The sequence below is a fragment of the Thalia democratica genome, chromosome 1 (genome assembly GCF_965202585.1).
Source record: "Thalia democratica chromosome 1, ktThaDemo2.hap1.1, whole genome shotgun sequence".
Lineage (NCBI taxonomy): Eukaryota > Metazoa > Chordata > Thaliacea > Salpida > Salpidae > Thalia > Thalia democratica.
The window spans coordinates 112482-135201 of NC_139165.1; the positions used below are offsets into that span (position 1 = coordinate 112482).

The 22720-nt window shown below is 24.2% G+C and overlaps 1 protein-coding gene across 1 annotated transcript in view; it reads left to right on the forward strand.

The window, feature by feature from the left end:
- Positions 1–296: 296 nt before the first annotated feature.
- Positions 297–22720, forward strand: part of LOC145841195 (ADP-ribosylation factor 6) — a 28430-nt gene continuing 6006 nt past the window's right edge. Inside the window, exons 1-5 of the mRNA XM_082948598.1 lie at positions 297–393; positions 1670–1749; positions 5148–5190; positions 5274–5324; positions 18313–18437. Of these exons, the coding sequence (XP_082804724.1) occupies positions 321–393; positions 1670–1749; positions 5148–5190; positions 5274–5324; positions 18313–18437 (372 nt within the window). The 5' untranslated portion in view covers positions 297–320. The remainder of the gene's footprint in view (positions 394–1669; positions 1750–5147; positions 5191–5273; positions 5325–18312; positions 18438–22720) is intronic.

Genomic DNA, 22720 nt, shown 5'->3' on the forward strand with positions numbered 1-22720 from the left:
TGGTTATTTTTAAATTTTTATTATTTTTAAAATATAAACAGTTTTTTCATTTAGTCAAAAAAAGTTGATTTTTTTGCCTAGGATTTTAATACTTTAAAAGTTATATCCTTTATTTATTAATATAAAACACATTACTACATTTAGAAAAATTATAATGAAAGTTGGATTTTTAACTAGGTTGTTCAGTAACAAATAACTTATAATTCATAGTTTTTTAAAAATAAGAGTTCCTAATTTAAAAAAATTCGATAAAGTGATTTGAAATAATGAAGCTTATTTAATATTTTTTCAGGTTTTTTTTTGAAGTAAAGCAATTGAAAATGGGCAATTTATTTGCCAAACTTTTTGGCAATAAAGAAATGAGGATACTCATGCTTGGATTGGATGCAGCAGGTATGAATATTCAGTAAAATGATTTTTCTGTTCCAAATTATAAAATAATAGTTTTCTACCCGTTGTACTTTCCATGTTAAATAGTTTTTAATTGGTTTTCATACCAGCAAGAAAAAAGTATGGAAGGAAAAGTTTGAAAAATATTGAGCAAAAAAGCCCCCAATTTTCCCCAAGATAAATGTCTTTTTGTAGATGACGTTTGATGATTAAGACAATTTGTGTATTAAAATATAGTTTGTAGAAAATAATAAATATAATAAGGCTATTGAGAGGGAGGTTGATCACTTTTTTTACAACTTTATCTCATTTTGTATATTTTTAACTAAGCTACAGGTTGCTTTTTACTGATTTTTAAAATTAAAAAAATACTAAAAATGTAGATGGTCGAAGTTGGAGATTACAATAGGTTCCTATAAAAGGAAAAAAAACTAAACAGTGAATAAATAGTAATCATTAAAATCTATCTCCTACTTTTTTGAGATAAAAACCTCAAGTTTTTTATTTGTCCCTTGTAATATTTAAAAAAATATGTCATAATAATTTCTTTTTAATCTTTAAAATAAAAAATTTTTGTTTTTAATTTTTGGAACTCAACTTGGAAGGGGTTTATTTAAAGATGCAAAACTCAAAGGACTCGAGTTTTGTGACTATTCACTCATCAGCTTCAAAACAAGTTTAAAATAAAGCACAAAACAAAATCACAAATGAAAGTTAAAAACTTTTTGAATAAATAGATTATGACATAATTTTGAAGCTATCAAAAATCATGCAAAACGGCTTGTGCAAAAAGTAATTTACCAATCAACAATAAACTAGCAAAAATTCATATAACTTCAGTGAGTAACTATATATTAGGACAGATAATTGAAAGAGATAAAGATAAAATTAAAATGCAAATTGATTGGTGATATATGATCCAGTATTTTTAAAATCGTCATTTCAATAAATTATTTAAAAGCCCTTCAAGTGGGCTCAGTAGAAGGTGTTCAAGTTAGAACATTAACCTTATTATATATATATATATATATATATGTTTTAAATTATTTCACACCAAGTAAACCCAACATGTATATTGCAGGCAAAACCACCATCCTGTACTTTTAAGTTTTTTAAGTCTTTAAAATATATAACTAAGACATAAATTTTTTATTTTGTTTGTTTTTGTAATAATTTTTTTATTCAATTATTAACTCTTTGAACTTAACTTGGAGCAGTTTCTAGACTCGTGTATATATAGCTTATTTCACACCAAATAAACCCAATATGTATTTTGCAGGCAAGACAACCATCCTGTACTCGTTGAAGCTTGGCCAATGTGTCACAACAATACCCACTGTTGGGTTCAATGTGGAAACAGTAAGTATAATATGTTTAAATAAATTACATATGTCAGTACTTAGTAAATCTATACACATTGTTACATTAGTTAGAAAAGTGTATGAACTAGAGTGCTCACAAGAGCTTAGTTGTTTTTTTTTTATTCAGCAATTCTTACTCTAGCTGACACTGTTTCTCCTTAAAAGATCTTCAGAGCTTTTTTAGTAACAATAAAATAACACGCAAATATATATAGTAAGATTGAGTAATGAGAAAGTAATTGATTAGTCATTGTAATTATATACTAAGTAAACATAAGAGTAAGTAAATATATACACAGGGTTGCCACACACTCAGGGAATCTCAGGGAATTTTCAAACTGTAGAAAATCTCAGGGAAAATCAGGGAATTTTGGCATTTTTCTTTTAACTCAGGGAAACTCAGGGAAGTTTTGATTTTTTCTCTAAATTTCAGGGAAGTTTTTGAAAATCTCAGGGAAATTTTTTTCTAGATCTAGAATGAGGTTTAGTTAATCCAGTTTCAATATTTTGTTCAAAAGTAGTAATTTTTATTATTTAAGTGTTTATTTAGAATTTTTTAGCCTTGCGGCTAGTTCTTTAATATTCTTAGTATTAACATTGTAGTTTTTTTAAGTTTTAAATTTATATTTACTTAAGTAAAATCAAACAGTTTAGAGAAATGAAAGTTGTTGTTAACTTTTTTACAATAATGTTAAGCTTTTAAGTTTTATTTACTGCATTCAGAACAGTTGCTAGGAAAGACATACAAGTCATAATGAAGTTATTATGTATGCATTTAAGTGAGTTCTTCATGTGAAATTGTTATTATAGTATAATTAAATTTTGTCAATTAAAATGTCAAACAAATTAAACTTTATTCTTTTATGTAGAAAGTTAAGGGCATAGGGGGGTAAACACCCTTTTTTAGTTTTTGATCTTATTTTATATAGTTTTTGCTAAGCTAAAAAATGCTTTTTACAGATTTAAAAATTTCAAAATAGTTTTTGAGATATAGCCGGTCAAAGTTGGAGCCAACAATAGGTTCCTTATGGGAGGCGCAAACTAAAACGGCAAAATTAGACTATTTCACTAAAAATCTATCTTCTCCTATGTTTTTTGAGGTATTATCTCAAAAAACCTAGGAGAAGATAGATTTTTAGTAATTTCTAGTTATTTGCTGTATTAGTTTGCGCCTCCCATAAAGAACCTATTATTGCTTCCGACTTTGACCGGCTATATCTCAAAAATTATTTTGAAAATTTTAAATTTGTAAAAACCATCTTGTAGCTTAGTAAAAACTATATAAAATAAGGTCAAAAACCAAAAAAGGGTGTTTACCTCCCTATGCCCTTAACTAACAAGTTTACACAAAGTTGTGCAAAAATTTAATTTTTAATTGGTTTAAACCTTTTAAGATTGAGTTTTTGAAAACAGTTATTTTCATAAATTTAAATGCAGAAGCATACACATACAACCTTCCTTTTATTATTAAAGAAGAAAAATGAGAATGAGGTATTAATAATTTGTGTTAGAAGAGAAATTTTTTTTTAAGATTTGAAAAATACTCAGGGAAATTTAAGGTTACTCAGGGAAATTTTTGGTCACTCAGGGAAGATTTTTTGGCTCAAAGAGTGGCAACCCTGTATACATTGTAACTGTTGTTAACTTGTAACTGTATTAAGGCCATAGGGGGGGGTCCAACATTTTTTTTTCTAAAATTAATTTTGGCTTTTATATGAAACCTTAAAGTACAAACTATAAGCCAGTTTTTATAGAATTCAAAAATATCATTTAACTTTTGAGATATTTAACTTTTTGTAAACATTTTTCAATATAAATGTATGGACCGCAAATTTTTTGGGGTCAATTTTCTCGGAAATTTTAAAATTCATTAAAAATGTATCTCCTCCTTCATTTTTTGACCTAGAGACTTCAAATTTTCAGGAAATGTTCCTTTTAATATTTTGAAGAATCTGAATGTTGGAAATTTTGAAAAATAAAAATTTTATCCACAAAAAACTAAAAAAAAGGGTAGTTTTTTGACAATAACTTTTTTTTTACTCAAAATTAAAAAAATTCCTACAATAGATCTCTTTTAAGTTTAATGATACACTTTCTGTAAAAATTTGAGAAATATTACTCAAAAAATGAAGGACGAGATAGATTTTTAGTGAAATAGTCTTTTTTCGCATTTTTAGTTTTCGCCTTCCATAAGGAACCTATTGAACGCCCTTTCTTTGATCGCTTATATCTCAAAAGTTACTATGAGTTTTTTTAAGCGGTTAAAAGTGTCTGATAGCTCAGATTAAATTCTACAAAATAAGATAAAGTTGTAAAAAACAAAGTGGACCCCCCCTATGGCCTTAATCAATATCTATTGCAGGGTTTAGCATAGGGGTGGGCAACGTTTTTCAATCAACGGGCCGGATCCAAAAAATTAAGTCTTTTGCGGGCCGGAGTTTTTTGAATATGTGATTTACCGGATCAAGTATCTGAATCCAGCCGAAACTTTTCAGATTCAAAACCGTATGGATACTAATTTAAAGTCAAGATCCGGATCCATTCAGATTTTAATTTTTTTAAAGTTTTGGATCCAACCGCATTCTAATTTTATGGATAAAGTTGATCACTTTTTTGAATCCTTCAAATTCATAAACTTTCTCAAGTCTGACAACTTAAGATGTAGATTAAGACGTGTCAAATGTTTAAATTATGTCTATAATTAGAATTGACAAATATTGTACTTAAAAAAACAATTTGCTTGGGCTAATTTGGCATAAAGATATACCAACTAAGTTAGAACAACACAAAATATTAGGACAAAATAGTGTATTTATTAGTACACATTAGTTTATAAAGTCTTTTTTTAGCATATTTTAAAGTCAAATTCTCACAGTTTTGTTTTGTAAAAGTATTATAAAAAGTTTTATGAAAATTTTGTAATATCTACCCTTCGCAGGCCTGTAACTTTGCTCGTGGGCCGGTCATTTTCATTTGCGGGCCGGATCCCATTAAAGTTTAAAAAACGGTGGGGGGCCGGTCATTTTCACTCTGCGGGCCGGATCCGGCCCGCGGGCCGTACGTTGCCCACCCCTAGTTTAGCAGGTCAAAAAAGGAATATTTTTTATGTGCTTTAGAAAACATATTTAAAGATATTTTTTTGAACAAAAGAAAAATTTGACAAAAGTTTATCTTCTAAAGATAACACTAAAATTTTATTTTTGTTTTTTGAGAATGTTAATATATTAAACTAGATGAAAAAAAAAATACATTGGCCCACGGGCCGCAGTTTGCCGACCCCTGATCTATTGGCTCAACTTAATAAAACACAAGCACTGTAGACCAAATCTACAAATCATAATTTATGTTTGATACAAAATATATTTTACAAAATAAAATTTAAATATAATATTTCAGGTCACTTACAAGAAGACAAAGTTCAACGTATGGGATGTTGGAGGTTAATTAAAAATTTTCTTAATTTGTATTTTTGTTTTACAGCTTTAATTCTAATTTGTTATTAATTTTATTTTTACTATATAGGTCAAGATAAAATCAGGCCACTGTGGAGACATTATTACACTGGAACACAAGGTAAATTGTGTATTTATGTTTATTTATTTTATAATATTTGCTTATAAATTATTACACCTGCACACAAGGTAAATTGTGTATATAAATTATTTATATAATAATATTTGTTTATAAATTATTACACCATAACACAAAGTATGTGTGACTTAGTTGTTATGAATAATAAATTGTTTTTTGTATGTAAAAACATGCTTTTAATGTATTTAATATAATGCATGGTTAAATATTTGGCAAGTTTTTTATTTACAGGGTTGGCACAAAAACTGGAAAAACCTGGAATTTAATAAATTTAAAAAATTAGCCTGGAATTTTAAACAATTTTTTGTGTTAAGTAGAAAATTCCAATACAACACAAAAAGTCTATCATATAGTTAAAAATATTTTGTTGTCATCAATTATTTTGCTTAAAAAACAGATTTAAAGTAGCTTTGCAGTATATTTTCAATGTTGTTACACTATTTAAAACAGATTTATACCTTTAACTTAAATATAAACTAAAAATAGACCTAAAAACAAATACTTTTTAAAACCTGGAAGAAATTTTGAAAATATAGAAAAAATTTCCCTCAAACTATTGGTAACCCTATATTTAAGATTTGTTTATTAAATACTTTTTAGGAACATGTAATTTTTCTGTACTAATTATAAATAAAGTTGATGATTGAGAAAACAAATCAAAAAGGTTTTTTAGTTACAAACTATATTGAATAAACACCAAGGTACTATTGGTACACTAGTTCAGTGGTTACCAAGCTAATCAAAATCGGTGCACCCCAATGTGCTCTTCATCAAAAATTTGTAGTGTTACTTTTAAAATTAGCCTTAAAAACATAAGATTTTTTGTTCTTCATCAAGAACTCCAGAATATCTAGTGTAAGTTTCAGAATAATTTTCAGCTAAAACAGATTTCTTGCACTACTTGAAAGTTGTGTGCACACATCTTCTGTGCACACCATCTTTTGTGCACACCATCTTTTGTGCACACCACCTTTTGTGCACACTATCTTTTGTGCAAACATTGGTAAGCACTGCCTTAGTTTTGTAGATTTTAATTTTTATTGTACTTTGATAAATAACGAGAGTCACATCTAGTTTGTACAATTTAAAAGTGTCTAAAACTAAAGAACTTAAGTCTGTAATTTATCCTATATGAAGGTTTGAAAATAACACATAGTTTGAAACTGTATATACACGAAAATAACAGTTTATAACAAGTTATTGATAATTTGAATTCAAAAAACATGTGCAAATATGATAACTCTACGTTCAGTTGTCATGAAATCAGATATTCAGTGACAAAATACAATTGTGATAGTTTTTGAAATTTTTAAATTTTGTGAGTAAAAATTTTATCAAGTATAAACACCAGTTTTGCTACTGATTTTTTTTTTATTGTTTGTGCTTATTAAGCAATTCAATAAGTTTAACAACGTGTTTTGTAAGTTTACGATTGTTTATAAAGTTTATAAGTATAAACATTTTATAAAATAGTATTTTTAAAAATGTTAATTAATTTATCTTTGTATCATTTTGAACTACATAAAATAACTTTAAATTATGTTTTATATAAACTAGTTTTATTTGAACAACTGTAATAAAGACTTGAAATTAACTCATAAAGTTTAAAATATATTTTGATGAAACTATATCTGTAGCCATAAAGTCATCAGCAAATTTTGTTTTAATCAAGTCGGATTCAATGTAAAAGAGTAATACATCTTAAATTAGTATTTAAATATAAATACATTCTGCCACCTACAAACGTGTTATAAAAGTACTAAAAGTTTTAATTGCTGTATAGTAACTGTTTCAACGTAACCAATAAAAAATTGCTATTTGTTATGATGCCACTTTAAACTTAAGGTTTATTTGATCGTTTAATTTTTTGTTTATAATTTCCAACACAACTGCATTTAGTATTATTGTTTAATCTTTAACAACTTTAGTTTATTAATCTACTGCATTATTAGCAATATATTAATTTGAAAAACAGTTCAGGCTATTTATTTTATTTTATTCCTAAATGTAAAACTAATAAAACAAATATTTTAAATTTATATTTTATCAAAGTTAAGAAATATTTTATTTGATAATAGTTAGTTATTAGTTATTATATTGTTTATTGTGCAATGTTGGACTCAGGCATCAAAACCTGAGCCACTTAAACAGGACACACAAAAAGAGAAAAAGAAAACAAACTTATATTCAAAACTTTAAGAAAAATTATACATATATATATATATACAAACATAATTTAAATGGAAACACAAAGTTAAACACAATATGATAAACAAATGAACTAAATTGAAAATTCAGTTCAAAAAATTCAAATTTATATATTACTTAGTACACACAGTAAAGAAGTTTGTCTAAAATCATGGCTTATAAAACAATATTCATAACTACAAAGTATATAAGTAAACTAATAGTTTGTAGGGGGGAGGCGTAGGGAAACGAATATTTTTCCTTTTGTTACAGTGGAAAATTAGTTAATTTTACTGGTATTTATCGTATTTAAGTCAAATCTTTTTAGCTTTAAACGAAATTGTTCTACCCTCTCACAAGATACTATATCCTGAGGTAGTCTGTTCCACATAGCTTTTGCTCTGTGAAAAAATGCGCCTTGCCACTGACTGTTTTGAAAATCATGTTTACATTTTATTTTCAAATTATTTCCTCTTAGTTGATATTTATTTTGGGAAAAATTAAAAAACTGGTCAAAAAAACTTTTATATTTGCCATTGATAATTTTGTAAAGCATTAATAAATCAAATTCCCATCTTCTATATTCCAGTGATTTCAATCCAAATTTAACCATTCTATCATTATATGACGTGTAAGATATGTTGCAACGATTACAAATATGACGGGTAAAACTCCTTTGCACAGATTCAATTTTGTTAATATCCTTTTTTAAATGGGGTGACCAAATTTGGGTACTAAACTCAAGTTTAGGGCGAACGTATGTTTTAAATAGTTTTGTCAGAATTGAAGCAGAATTAGTTTTAAAACTTTTCAATATTTGATAACATGTAGTTTTTGCAATCTTATATAAATAGTTGATATGTTCATTCCATTTCAAATCTTTGGAAATATAAATTCCTAAATCTTTAAAAACTTTAATTTCTGGTAACTTGATGTTATTGATTAAGAGGTCAGTTGGAGAAGATTCTTTTTTGTTAATGGTTAGAATTTTACATTTGCTAGGATTTAAGTTTAGTTTTCTTGTTTTTAACCATATGTAAATATTATCTAAAGATAGTTGTAATGAAGTATTTGGAAAAGTTAGGTTTAAAAATTATCATAAATTATTACATAAGGTTTTACAACACAAGCTATTTTATTTCACAACTATTTTCTAAGTGGTCGCTTTAAGTTTTGCAAGATGTTATGATAATTTAGCAAAATCAATGTATGAGCAATTTTTAATAGTTCATTAGTTTGAAAGTTCAGCTAAGTTATAAGTTACTATAAAGTCTTTAAAATTTTACTTCTAAAAGTTTTATACAAATGAAGTAGTTTCGTATAATTTGACAATACAAGTTTTAGCCGAGAAAAAAGGATTTTGGATCAATTTTCAATTAAGTACTTAAAGTTTTAAGTGTTTTTAAGTTGTTTTCCTTGTGTCAAAAAAAAAGTTTAGTTGTGGCAAATAAATTTATAACCGTTATTTTGTTTTATATTTTAAAGCAATTTAGCTGGTTTCAAACGTATTTTATATTCCCTCCACAATAAATATGGTTTAGATATTGTAATTTATTAAGTTATGTTTAAGAATTTATTTTGAATCAATGTGTAAATGTAATTTGTTTTAAACTAAAGAAAATTAATTAAAACAAATACAGATGTATTTTTTTCTAAAAAGTAATCGAATAAGAACAAAGTTAAAGTTGTTTATAAAAATAGAATCTTTGGCAGGCTTGTAATTGCATAATAATTTTAAAACAAAAGTTTAAAGTTATTTTTTAAAGAAAACAATTGAAATTTTTTTGGCATAAAAACTAGTTAAAAAAATAGTTATGTACTTTATAACCTGTAAACGAACTCAAATTAGTTTTTGTTTTGTAAAAAAAAAATAAAATCGATTATTTTTTAAAGGAAACAGTTGAAATTTTTTTTGGAATAAAAACTAGTTAAAAAAAAGTAGTTATAAACTGTGTAACCTGTAAACGAACTCAAATTAGGTTTTTTTTTGCAAAAACAAATAAAGTTTTATTTTGAATTATATGTTAATTGGAATGATAGCTGTTAACAATGTTTTTGTTCTAAAATATTCAAAAATGATTAGATATTTTGTATGTAACTAAAATCTTGTAAAAAATATATATATCAGAAAAGTAGATTATATTTTAGGAATGTTTGATTTGAAATCTTTAAGATATTTTATTTCAATTTTTTAATAACAGTATTTTTTAAACGATATTGATTTTAATATTTAGAATATTTAGAAGTGGTTACAATTTTAGATAAAATAATCTTTTTATAGTTAAACACTTACATTAAGTAGCCTGTTAAAGCCATCAATAACTTTATAAGCTTAAAATTAAAGTTTGCAAATGAATTTTTAAACAGTATTGGTGTTGATCACTAAGTTAGTTTTAAAAATTGCAAATTGTAAATCATTGGTTTTATTTGCATATAGTTTTAATCGAAAACATTGTAAAATAAACCTCATAATCACATGGTAGTTTGTGTAAATCCATTTACTTTGCACTAAACACACTGATTTACTTAAGTAACTAGTTTTTACAATAAAATTTCATAATCTTTAATGAAAACATTTTTTTTATTAAAATGTTTCAAAAATGTAAGTATGTGTCAGTATAACAAAGTTAGATTGTAGTTTTTTATTAACCGATAAAAAAGTCCATATAAGCTATAAAATATCTTTTTAATTTTTAAATTTTATTAAATGTTCAAACAAATTTAATATTTTACATAAAGTTTAATGTTCACTTCAATTATGACCTCAAAAATAAATTCATACTGAAGTATGATTTAAGAATGTAAATATTATTTAAGTTTGACATTAACTAAGTCCAGAAGGTCATGTAAAGTTAAATTTTGTATTACATCACTTACTTAAGTTAGAATATTAGTTTTATGCTTAAATCCAGTTATGACCTTATAAATAAATTCATACTGAAACTTGATAAAAAAATATAATATTATCTTATTTTGGCATTAAGTAAGTCGGTAGGGTCAAAAAAAGTTAATTTTTTGTTATTCATCACTTAATCTGTTTTAAGAAGTTTTGTATTTAAATACGTTAAATATATAAATATATATATATTTGTAAATACAAAATTTTTAGAATTTTATTAATTGTTTCAGTTCTGAAACATACACAAAACTAAACTCTGTATTCGGGTTATCTCAATTAAAAGAATTTGAGGTAATAGATAACTTAATTTAAAGTTATGTATAAAAAGTTTTATGTAATTGCATTTATAGCAAAAAATTACTTTTTTCAACATGTGCAGTACAGTATAAAATGAATTGTTATTTTTATTTAACACAAACTTCATAAATTTTTAACAGAAAGAAAATAACTTGAGTTAAATTGATTGTCATACTTGATTTATTATTATTAACTAGTCCAACTTGTTTATTTTATCTCAAATTGTTAGTTTGAAATTAATCAATGCTTCCCACAAAATTCATAGATAAATTCCAAAACGTTTTATGGTATATTACCAAATTGTATTTTTAAATTAAACTATACGTGTCTGCATTGAAATACCAAAGACTGCATGAAATTATTTTATCAAATTTACACGCCAGAAAGTCTGCAGAATTTTCAAAATAAGTGTTACAAAGTTTAATCTGTATATATTTTGTATATATTACTGTACTTTATGTTGAGTGTATGCTTTTTTAATGTCTAAAATTTTGTATTGTACTCTTTTACATACTTTATTGTAAGTTGTAAACACTCTGTGGCATGTTCTGAAGATTTCTAATATGTATATTTAAAAAAATAAATCAATGTCTTTAAATACATTGTTTGTATGTAAAAACTAATGTCTGCTGTAATTTTTTTATTAAACTAACTTAACAAAGTTTGTATAGCATATACATTGTATTATTTACAATTTATATGTAGCTACAAAGGTTATGGTGTATAAATTGTTGAAATGTTGTAAACTCCTGTTTTGTATGTTACAATGTATCTGTTGTTTTTGTACCCAAGGTGCAAAGTGTAAAAAGACCAAATATGTAGCATAAACAATAATTTTTATAAAAAGTCATCAAACTGTATTTGTTATTCAGAAAGTTGTAGTCATCAGTTCACAAACTAAATTTATAGATTCATATTTGAGTACATGAAATTTTGTTAGTGAAAGGATTTTTTTAAATTAAAATTTGTATATATTTTTATATTGAAAAATTGTGAATAAACAAAATCCTAGCTTCTAAGTAAATTTTTTTTTAATAATACTTGAATGTAAATACTTAAATGAACTTGTATATACATCATTCATGAATGACGTTTTATTGTTTTATTATCTCACAATGTTTATTACGTACTTCACAAGTATTTTCTCACACTTACTCTTACTTTTGTTTCAAATATACAAACAAATATAAATGTATTGTATACAAATACACTATACGAAACATATTTGTACTTGTTTATAATTTGAACTTAAATATATGGAGCTTTTATAAAAATTATAATAATATTTGCTAATATAAAGTAACTAATCTATATTAAAAAATGTTTAGTTATAAAAGGTTTTCAGATATAATAGTTTAGTAATGTGTTTTTGCTGCAACTATATACAGTTTTCATTTGTTAGATTGTAGAAACACTACAAAATCTACCTAATTTGGTTGTAATTAATTTTTCATTATATAAAAGTATTCAAAACATACCCAAAATTATTGCTTTATATCCCTTAAGATTAGAAAAGTTTTCAAACCATTTTTGATAAGCCATATATAATGTTAATTTAAACTACAAAACTAGTATGGCTTCTTGTAACTTTTATTATATGTTTCTTAACTATTTAATTTGACGAAGTGCCATTTATGAATAATTAATAAATGAAAATTTAAGCAATAAATTAAACTATGCTCAAGAAAAGTTTATGGAATTTTTTGCAAGAAATGTGGAAGTTATATTATCTTATTGCTTAACTAAAGTTCAACATAGTTTTGAAATACTTGGCATTAAATAATCAAAGACTAGCTTAAAATATATTGGCTTATGTAATGATTTCTAAATTATGATTTATTTATTCTTTTATCTGTTAGATAGTAAATAAAAAGATATATGTTTTTTGTTCATTAAACTAATTTATTTTTGTTACTGTTATTAGTATTAAGTTGTATATTTTCAAAACTATATTTTAACTTAAACTTCAATAAAACACTAATATGTTAAGTTGTAAGTTGTTTTGACTTAGATAAGATATTCTAAAACCACATACATATTTTATAAGTTATCAAAGTAATTATGGTTTTAGAACAGTTTCATAATTGGTTTATCAAAGTTCTATCTCGAAATTATTCAATAAAGTTCCATGTATTAAACTACATGCGATGGTTATTATCATATTGCTATATTTAATTTAATTTCAAAAACTTTTTATGCAATGTGTAATTTTCTCCGACTTATAACTCAAGATTTTGTTTTAATAATTAAGAAAAAATGAATATTGTTTTTAAAAAATATTATGTTTAAGTTTCACGCGGCATCGTGTAAAATAAATGAAATATATTTTTTATAAAATTATCTATTGTGTACTTTTCAAATTATTTAAAATTGATGGTGTTATCAAATAGGTAAATTCAATTTATTTTTGAATTTATGGTTAAATATACAAAGAATTATTCATTTAACAAGCATTAAAGTATATATGTATGTATGGCTATTAAATTTTTACTCTATTATATATAAATTATAATGTGATATACATATACTAATAACGATTACTTTTTTATGGTTCAAAACTGAATTAATATACAATAAAATATTAAACTCATGTATGTAATAAATATTTTTTAACAATATAAGTATTTGAAATTCACCATATTTAGCAATAAAATACAACTATGTAGTTTGATATATATTTTTTTAAACAGTATTAAGTTGAAAAGTTGACTTAGAAAAAATACTGTTAAAATTGTCTAACTATTTTTTATTTCAGTTAATTTTTTAATTTAAAACGTATTTATTATTTCTAACTAAAAAATTTACATACATGTTTAAATAAATACTCATTTAACCATACATTTTTTTTACATAAATATTATTTGAAGAAATGATTAAAAAATTAAAAATTACTTATAACTATTGTCATATTATATTGCAATACTAATTTCCACATTATAGTTGTTTTAGTACATGGTAGTTTTAATTGAGAATTTAAATTAAATATCCAATGGTTTCTTAAAAAACATTAATCTTATAATTATATTATATAATATTGTTTAAAAATATACTAAATAAAAATCAAACGTTTACTTGAAAGTACATTTAAATTTTATTATTGTTTTATAAATTTAAAAATATTGTTATAAGACAACCATATAATTAACCGTGAAATTCTCTTCATTATAGAGAAAGTTTATCAATGAAAAAACCCTTTGATATTTTCGTATGAAATTCACTAAATACATTTAAAGCGATGAAATAATTCTTTTTCGATTTATCATTGGTTTTTTTTGTAAATTTTGAAAAAAAGTTATGAAACAATTATGATTTTTTTATTAAATCAAACAAAAGTTTATTAGTTTTAGTAGTTGTCCACCATGTCATTTTTTGTTAGAATGATAAATTTTTCTATCTCAAGCCGTTTGACAACTTTTTAAACATGGCTATGAAATTTAATTAAATTTTTTTGATAAGTTTTCACACAACTTCTTCATTAATTGTTGGCTTCAAAAATTTCAGACTTGTAAACTTTTGACTCCGTAAATGTTGCGCTTTTTCTAAAAAGTTTTTGTTTCTACTTTTTTCACTTTTTAATTGTAAACTTGGCTCGTTAGATTGCTTTCTAACAATGTTTACACCTCTGTTTATCTTTTAAGGGTTTCTTCAAGTAAAAAAAAAATCTATCAAAACTAAAACACAGCTTTTTTTTATTGTTATATATTATATATAGTTATAGTTTATAGTATAATTATTTATCATAAATTTTAATTTCGTGCCTAATTACATTATATGTTTCATAAAACAGATTTTTCCTTGTGTAGGTTTATATTCGTAGCTTCCCACTGTGAAAGGTTTATATTTGTTTTTAGTTTGTAAAATTCAATTATTTTCATGAGGAAGTTGCTACTATTTATAATTGCTTTTATATACAAATCAATTATTATCGCTTCAGATCTAAACTGAGGTAGATGTTTTAGATTATTATTTATTATTTAGCACTGTGGTTGTAAGTTTTTAGTTTTTATCTTTTTTAGTTTTAGGTTTAGTGTTTCATTTAACAGTTGTACAATTATTGAGTAATTAACTATACTTAATTTCACAGGACTTATCTTCGTGGTAGATTGTGCATATATATAATAATAAACTATTTTCACAGGACTTATTTTCGTAGTAGATTGTGCATATATATAATAATAAACTATTTTCACAGGACTTATCTTCGTAGTTGATTGTGCATATATATAATAATAAACTATTTTCACAGGACTTATCTTCGTAGTAGATTGTGCATATATATAATAATGAACTATTTTCACAGGACTTATCTTCGTAGTAGATTGTGCATATATATAATAATAAACTATTTTCACAGGTCTTATCTTCGTAGTTGATTGTGCATATATATAATAATGAACTATTTTCACAGGATTTATCTTCGTAGTAGATTGTGCATATATATAATAATAAACTATTTTCACAGGACTTATCTTCGTAGTAGATTGTGCATATATATAATAATAAACTATTTTCACAGGTCTTATCTTCGTAGTGGATTGTGCATATATATAATAATGAACTATTTTCACAGGACTTATTTTCGTAGTAGATTGTGCATATATATAATAATGAACTATTTTCACAGGACTTATCTTCGTAGTAGATTGTGCATATATATAATAATGAACTATTTTCACAGGATTTATCTTCGTAGTTTATTGTGCATATATATAATAATGAACTATTTTCACAGGACTTATCTTCGTAGTAGATTGTGCATATATATAATAATGAACTATTTTCACAGGACTTATCTTCGTAGTAGATTGTGCATATGTATAATAATAAACTATTTTCACAGGACTTATCTTCGTAGTAGATTGTGCATATATATAATAATAAACTATTTCCACAGGACTTATCTTCGTAGTAGATTGTGCATATATATAATAATGAAGTATTTTCACAGGACTTATTTTCGTAGTAGATTGTGCATATATATAATAATGAACTATTTTCACAGGACTTATTTTCGTAGTAGATTGTGCATATATATAATAATGAACTATTTTCACAGGACTTATCTTTGTAGTAGATTGTGCATATATATAATAATGAACTATTTTCACAGGTCTTATCTTCGTAGTAGATTGTGCATATATATAATAATGAACTATTTTCACAGGTCTTATCTTCGTAGTAGATTGTGCATATATATAATAATAAACTATTTTCACAGGACTTATCTTCGTAGTAGATTGTGCATATATATAATAATGAACTATTTTCACAGGACTTATCTTCGTAGTAGATTGTGCATATATATAATAACAGGGTTGCCACTCGGTCAGGAAAAGTCAGGAAATCAGGAAAAGTCAGGAAAAATTAAAAAAAATAACAAAAGTCAGGAAAAGTCAGGAAAAATTGGGGGGTTTTGAAAAAAAGTCAGGAAAAGTCAGGAAATTTGATAAAATTAAAAAAAAGTCAGATTTTGTCATTTTAAATTTACAAAATTTCTTGTTTTCCAAAGCCTTCAAATGGTAAAAATTTATTAAAAGTCCTTTAAAGTCAGAAAAAAGTTCCAAAATTTTCCTAGAAATTTACTAAAGTACTTAATTTTATTTCCAATGCCTTCATCTGGTATAAATTAGTAAAATATCCTTTACAAAACTGCAAAAATTTTCTATTAACATATTGAACAAGTACCCTACTTAACAAGCAGATTTTGTAAGCTTTTTAGTACTGATGATCTGTAGCAAGGACACTTCCATAGTGAAACTGTAATATATGCAAACAATTTATCTAGCATAATTTTAGAATTAAACTGTTTTTTGTTCAAGTAAATAGTTGACTTCTTTATAACTAAGCAGTTAGTTTAGTATTTTATGTAACATGTTCATGTGTATACTTTACCTCTTTATAACTTTTTCAAAGTTGTTTAAATTTATAAAATAAATTATAAGAGAGGTAAATGGCAAGATTAAGTCTATTTGTATTTTTGTAGAGTAACTTAAGTTTTTAAAGTAAATAAGAGTAGATTTATTTGTTAAATATTTTAAACTAAATTTTATTTTAATGAAAGTAAAAATAAATGAGTGCTAAAAGAAAAGAAATGAAGCCCAAAAATTGCAGTTTGATTTATAGAAAAGATTCTCTTTAACAAGTGTAGGGGCAGCAGATGAGAGCGATTTAAATAAAATGAGGCAAATGATTTTAACTGCCAAGAAAATGAAGCGGAATGTAGGTTAGTTGAAGGAAACCATATCTTCATTAGATGAAGAGGTTGAAGTGCTAATAAAAAACGGAAAAAACAAATTTTAGTACATACATTTAAAAAAACTTTATTTGATTAAGTTCTTTATTGTTTTAAGGTTTCAACTGTAAAAATTTATTATTGTTTCAAGATTTTAGTTGTGAAAGTTCCTTATTAGTTGAAGGTTTTAATTGAAGAAGTTCCTTATATGTTGTTTGTTTATCTAGATATATTTATGCTAGGAATGCTAAAAAATTGTGCCTATTTTCAGACAAGCTAAGTTTATAAGGTAATAATACAAGTATTTTGCTTATAGAGCTGTTTATAACAAACATCAATCGTACACAGATGGTTTAAGTGATGTACTGGAAGTTTGATTATAGAATTCATCAAAAACTGTTGTTTTTAACCTGTATAAAAATTAGATTGAAAGCTTTATATAGTTTCAAGTGTTAGATTATGTATTATAGAATAAGTTTAATTTAAGAGTTTGATTTAGAAAAGTCAGGAAAATTTTGGTAAAAAGTCAGGAAAAGTCAGGAAATTTTTCTCAGCTTGATCAGTGGCAACCATGTAATAATGAACTATTTACACAGGACTTATCTTCGTAGTAGATTGTGCATATATATAATAATGAACTATTTACACAGGACTTATCTTCGTAGTAGATTGTGCATATATATAATAATGAACTATTTTCACAGGACTTATCTTCGTAGTAGATTGTGCATATATATAATAATGAACTATTTTCACAGGACTTATCTTCGTGGTAGATTGTGCATATATATAATAATGAACTATTTACACAGGACTTATCTTCGTAGTAGATTGTGCATATATATAATAATGAACTATTTTCACAGGACTTATCTTCGTAGTAGATTGTGCATATATATAATAATGAACTATTTTCACAGGACTTATCTTCGTGGTAGATTGTGCATATATATAATAATAAACTATTTTCACAGGACTTATCTTCGTAGTAGATTGTGCATATATATAATAATGAACTATTTTCACAGGACTTATCTTCGTAGTAGATTGTGCATATATATAATAATGAACTATTTTCACAGGACTTATCTTCGTAGTAGATTGTGCATATATATAATAATGAACTAATTTCACAGGACTTATCTTCGTAGTAGATCGTGCATATATATAATAATGAACTATTTTCACAGGACTTATCTTCGTAGTAGATTGTTATGCATATATATAATAATGAACTATTTTCACAGGACTTATCTTCGTAGTAGATTGTGCATATATATAATAATGAACTATTTACACAGGACTTATCTTCGTAGTAGATTGTGCATATATATAATAATGAACTATTTTCACAGGACTTATTTTCGTAGTAGATTGTGCCGACCAAGATCGTATTGAAGAAGCTAAAACTGAACTCCACAAAATCGCTAATGACCGTGAGATGAAGGATGCAGTGATACTCATATTCGCTAATAAACAGGTTGATATAATTAAATAACTACATACTCATATTCGCTAATAAACAGGTTGATATAATTAAATAACTACATACTCATATTTGCTTATAAACAGGTTGGATATAATTAAATAACTACATACTCATATTTGCTAATAAACAGGTTGGATATAATTAAATAACTACATACTCATATTTGCCTATAAACAAATTAAATTAATTATTTTTTACTAATTAGTTACATACTCAAATTTGATAATAAACAGGTTATAAATTATTAATATTTAACAATTAATTACATACTCAAATTTGCTAAAAAACAAGTTAAAGGTTATTACTATTTATTAGATATTTACATGCTCATTTTTGCTAATACTCTGGTTAGAAATTATTTATATTTATTAAATATTTACCTACTCTTATTTGCTAATAAACAGGTTAGAAATTATTATTATTTAATAAATTACAAACTCATATTTGCTAATAAACAGGTTAGAGATTGTTAATATTTATTGATTAATTAAAACCAGCTTATATTTGCTAATATCAGAGTTGCCACTTTACCTGGAAAACCTAGAGTTTGACAATTTAGGCAAAAAAAACTTGGAAAAACCTGGAGTTTTGAACAAAAATCACTAAAAAAACCTGGAATTTTAATTATTTTCACATGTTCAAATTTCAATTTGACTCAAAAAATCTATCATATAAATAAAAAAAATTTGAAATCATCAAAATTTTTATTTTATCAAAAAACATATTTAAAGTAGCTTTACAGTATCTTTTCAATGTTATTATACTATTTAACACAGATTCTTACCTTAAACTTCACTTTAAACTAAAAATTTACCCAACAATGTGTACTTTTAAAAACCTAGAAAAATATTTGAAAAACGAGTCGCAACCCTGTAATATACAGGTTAAATATTTATAAGGATAATTAAAACAAGCTCAAATTTGCTAATGTATAATAATGATGATGAACAATAGAAAACTTACTATGTTTAACTAAGTTATGTCTGTACTCTTTTTGTAAATAGCTTAACTTCAATTATAAATTATAGTGTAGTATTATAAAATATATAAAACCAATTCATAAAGATATTGGCTAAGTACATTAATATTCACTGATGATTATAGGAATTATGTTTAATCTATTGTACCATCAGCTTACATGTTATACTAAGCAGTATGAAATATAATACAGATAGATTTTTATAGGTGAAAATTAATTTAATGTTATCCAATGTGAAAGGTTTTCTAAAATTAAATTGCTCTAGTTGAAACTAGCTTGATGGCATAGGGGGTGAAAGCTTTTTTATTAAATTTAACATTGGCTCTTATTTTATTGTTGCAAGTTTATTGTCCTATGCAGATCCTTGGCCACTTAACTGAAGGACACAAAATATTCATATTAGTTCAAATCAGAAAAACATATTTTAAAGTTCATAAATTAACACAAAAACTAATTATTTAACACATACAAATTTTACTTTTTTACACTTTGGAGTACAATAAAAGTTGAAGATTGAATTTTCAACTTGTCAAAAATATGGTAGAAGGTAGACCCTCCTATGCCCTTAATTGTACTATGTTGATCTACTATATATTGAACGACAGTTCCTGAATTGTACCCATTTAAACCCCTGCTTTTTGCGCATTTAAAAATTTAAATAACATTGTAAATTATTTAACAAGATATTAAAAAATATTGTCTGTTTTTGTAAAATAAGTTGCTTTTAAGTAACTGTTTATGAAGTTAATATCTTGTTAATTTCAATACTTAAGGAAAATATTAATAAACTTGTTTTCTTTCATAGTTAAAATTAAGTTTTCATTATATAACTTAACTTATTATCAAAATAGAAGTTAGAAAAGTTAAAAACGACTTGTTAAAATTAGTTTGACTTTTGTAATGTTTAATTAGTTACAAAGTGAGTTTTAAAGCTTAGAATGTATACTTAGTTTTATGATGTAATTTGTTAAATCTTGAAACTTGAACATTATATAAACTTTTTTCACAAAATTTATTTATATAATTTATAAACATTATATAATTCTGTTTTATGTTATATTTTATCTGTAAATAAACTTTAGTTACATTAAAACCAAACGATAAAAGTCAAAGTTGTTTGATAAAAGGTATTTATTTACTTAACTTTTTTCACAAAATACGTTATTTGAAGGTTGTTTAAACATCTTTTTCAATATAAGATTTTTATGATTCTGTACAGTTAAATAAAATTTAAAACAAATTTTGTATTATTTTTAGTTGTTTAATTTTTAACAATTATAAAGTTAGCCAGACTTAAACCGAAATCCAAATTAAACCTTCTGGGATGTCAATTAGCTAAATTTTAAGTTAAACATAAATTTTAAGTTTTTCAGGTGTTTTTATAATATTTTTTCATTGAGGAAGAATGTAATTGTTCCCATAAGACTTTAAAATAATTATATAGTTTGTACTCAATTAGATTTGTTGTTAACAAAATGTTAAGTTGAGTTCTGACTGAAGTTATTGTTCTAGGTAAATTTCTAAAATATTACTTAAATATATCATTATATATCAAAAGTTTAAGTAATACTATTAATGTTGACGTTTAATATTTAAAACTAAGCTTTAAATATTTTAGTTTATAACTGATATTAGTGTAAGTATAACTCTGTATTATAAAAACTAACTTGAATTTTTAACCATAAATAAAAGTTTAGGACATAGGTTATTAATAAATAAGTTATTTTTTATTCAATGTTTAAAAGAGTAAATCGATTATTTTTAGTTTTTGTTTCATTTCGAAAACTAAAAAAAAAGAACCAACAATATTTTTATTAGAAAAAAAAAACAAATAATATTTATGTTTTTATAATTTTCACACAAAGAATAAATATATGTATATTTTTTGTATGAAATCTTTATTGTATTAAAACAAACTTATATTTGTTTAGTTGTTTTTTTAACACTAAAGATAAAAAACTTATTACATACAAGCTATTTTTAGAACTTAAAAATAACTTGTAATAAAAACTTTAAAAAAAAAAGTAAATGTATGTGTTGTGTATTATCATAATAAGTATTTTTATGGTACATATATACAAAAAAACATAATTAAGAATAAAAAAATTGTTCTTTTTTCTATAAAATTTAAGCACTAACAATAAAAACCTTAGGACATAAAGTTATTTTGAAATAGAAAAAGCCAGTAAAAATAATATAAATAGAGTTTGTTTTGAACAAAAAATCCTTATTTTATTTTAAACTTGACTTTTTTTTTTGTATTTTTTGCTTACAAACACTAACAAAGAAAACATCATGGCATAAAGTTTTTTAATAATTAAAAACAAACTTAAAGGAATAGTATTGTTTTAAAAAATATCATTTAGCTTGTATGATCATACATAAATAAGGGTTGGTTTTTCAAAAAAGTTTTTATTTTGTTTAAAATTTGTTTGTTTTTGGCTACATATAAGACCGGTTTAACGTACAAATTGTAAACAACACTAAATGTAAATATTTATTTAAAACTTTTCAATTACATAAAACTCAGTACTGATTACTAAAACATTACACTAATATTACATATTAAAAAAAAGTTTTGAAAAAATTTTGACTTCAAAAGTATAAGTTCTTGCAAAAATTGTTTTTTTTTAAGTTTACAGATAACCTTATTAATACAAAGTTCAAAACTATAAAACAGAAAATAGTTGTTTAAATAGCACTAACTTTTAAGCTGTTCAGATTTTTCAGTGTATATCTAAAGTATTGCCAAATTAAAAGAATTCAATTAACTCAAATAAAAAATAAATCAAAATTAATTTAAGTTTTTGTTGATGTCTGGGTTCTTGATAGAAATTAAAATATTCAGGCTGTGAAATGTTTTATGTGAAAATATAAAAATAAATAACCTTTAAAAGATTGGCATGTCAACAGCTTAAAGTTTGTGTAAATATTAGACTTAAGTATTATTTAATGTGAAAAGAATTAATTAATTTTATTAAAATAAAATATTTAGATTAATATTTCTAAAAGATATTGAACAAACAAATTAAAGTTCTTTTAAATGTTATAAATACATCATAGTGTAAAAATTGAAATAAACAATTTAGTAATTAGGTCATATGACTTACAAAAAATACTTGAAAACAGAAATCAACAGTAAAAAACTATTTATATTTTAATATATTTAATCTTAAATAAAGTGTTTTAAAATTTAAAAAGTAATTTTCAACGCAATTTTTTAAAGAAGTTTTTTAAATGAAATTATTTTTTATAAAATCAAAACATAAGCCCTTCAAAATATGTGCAAAAAAAC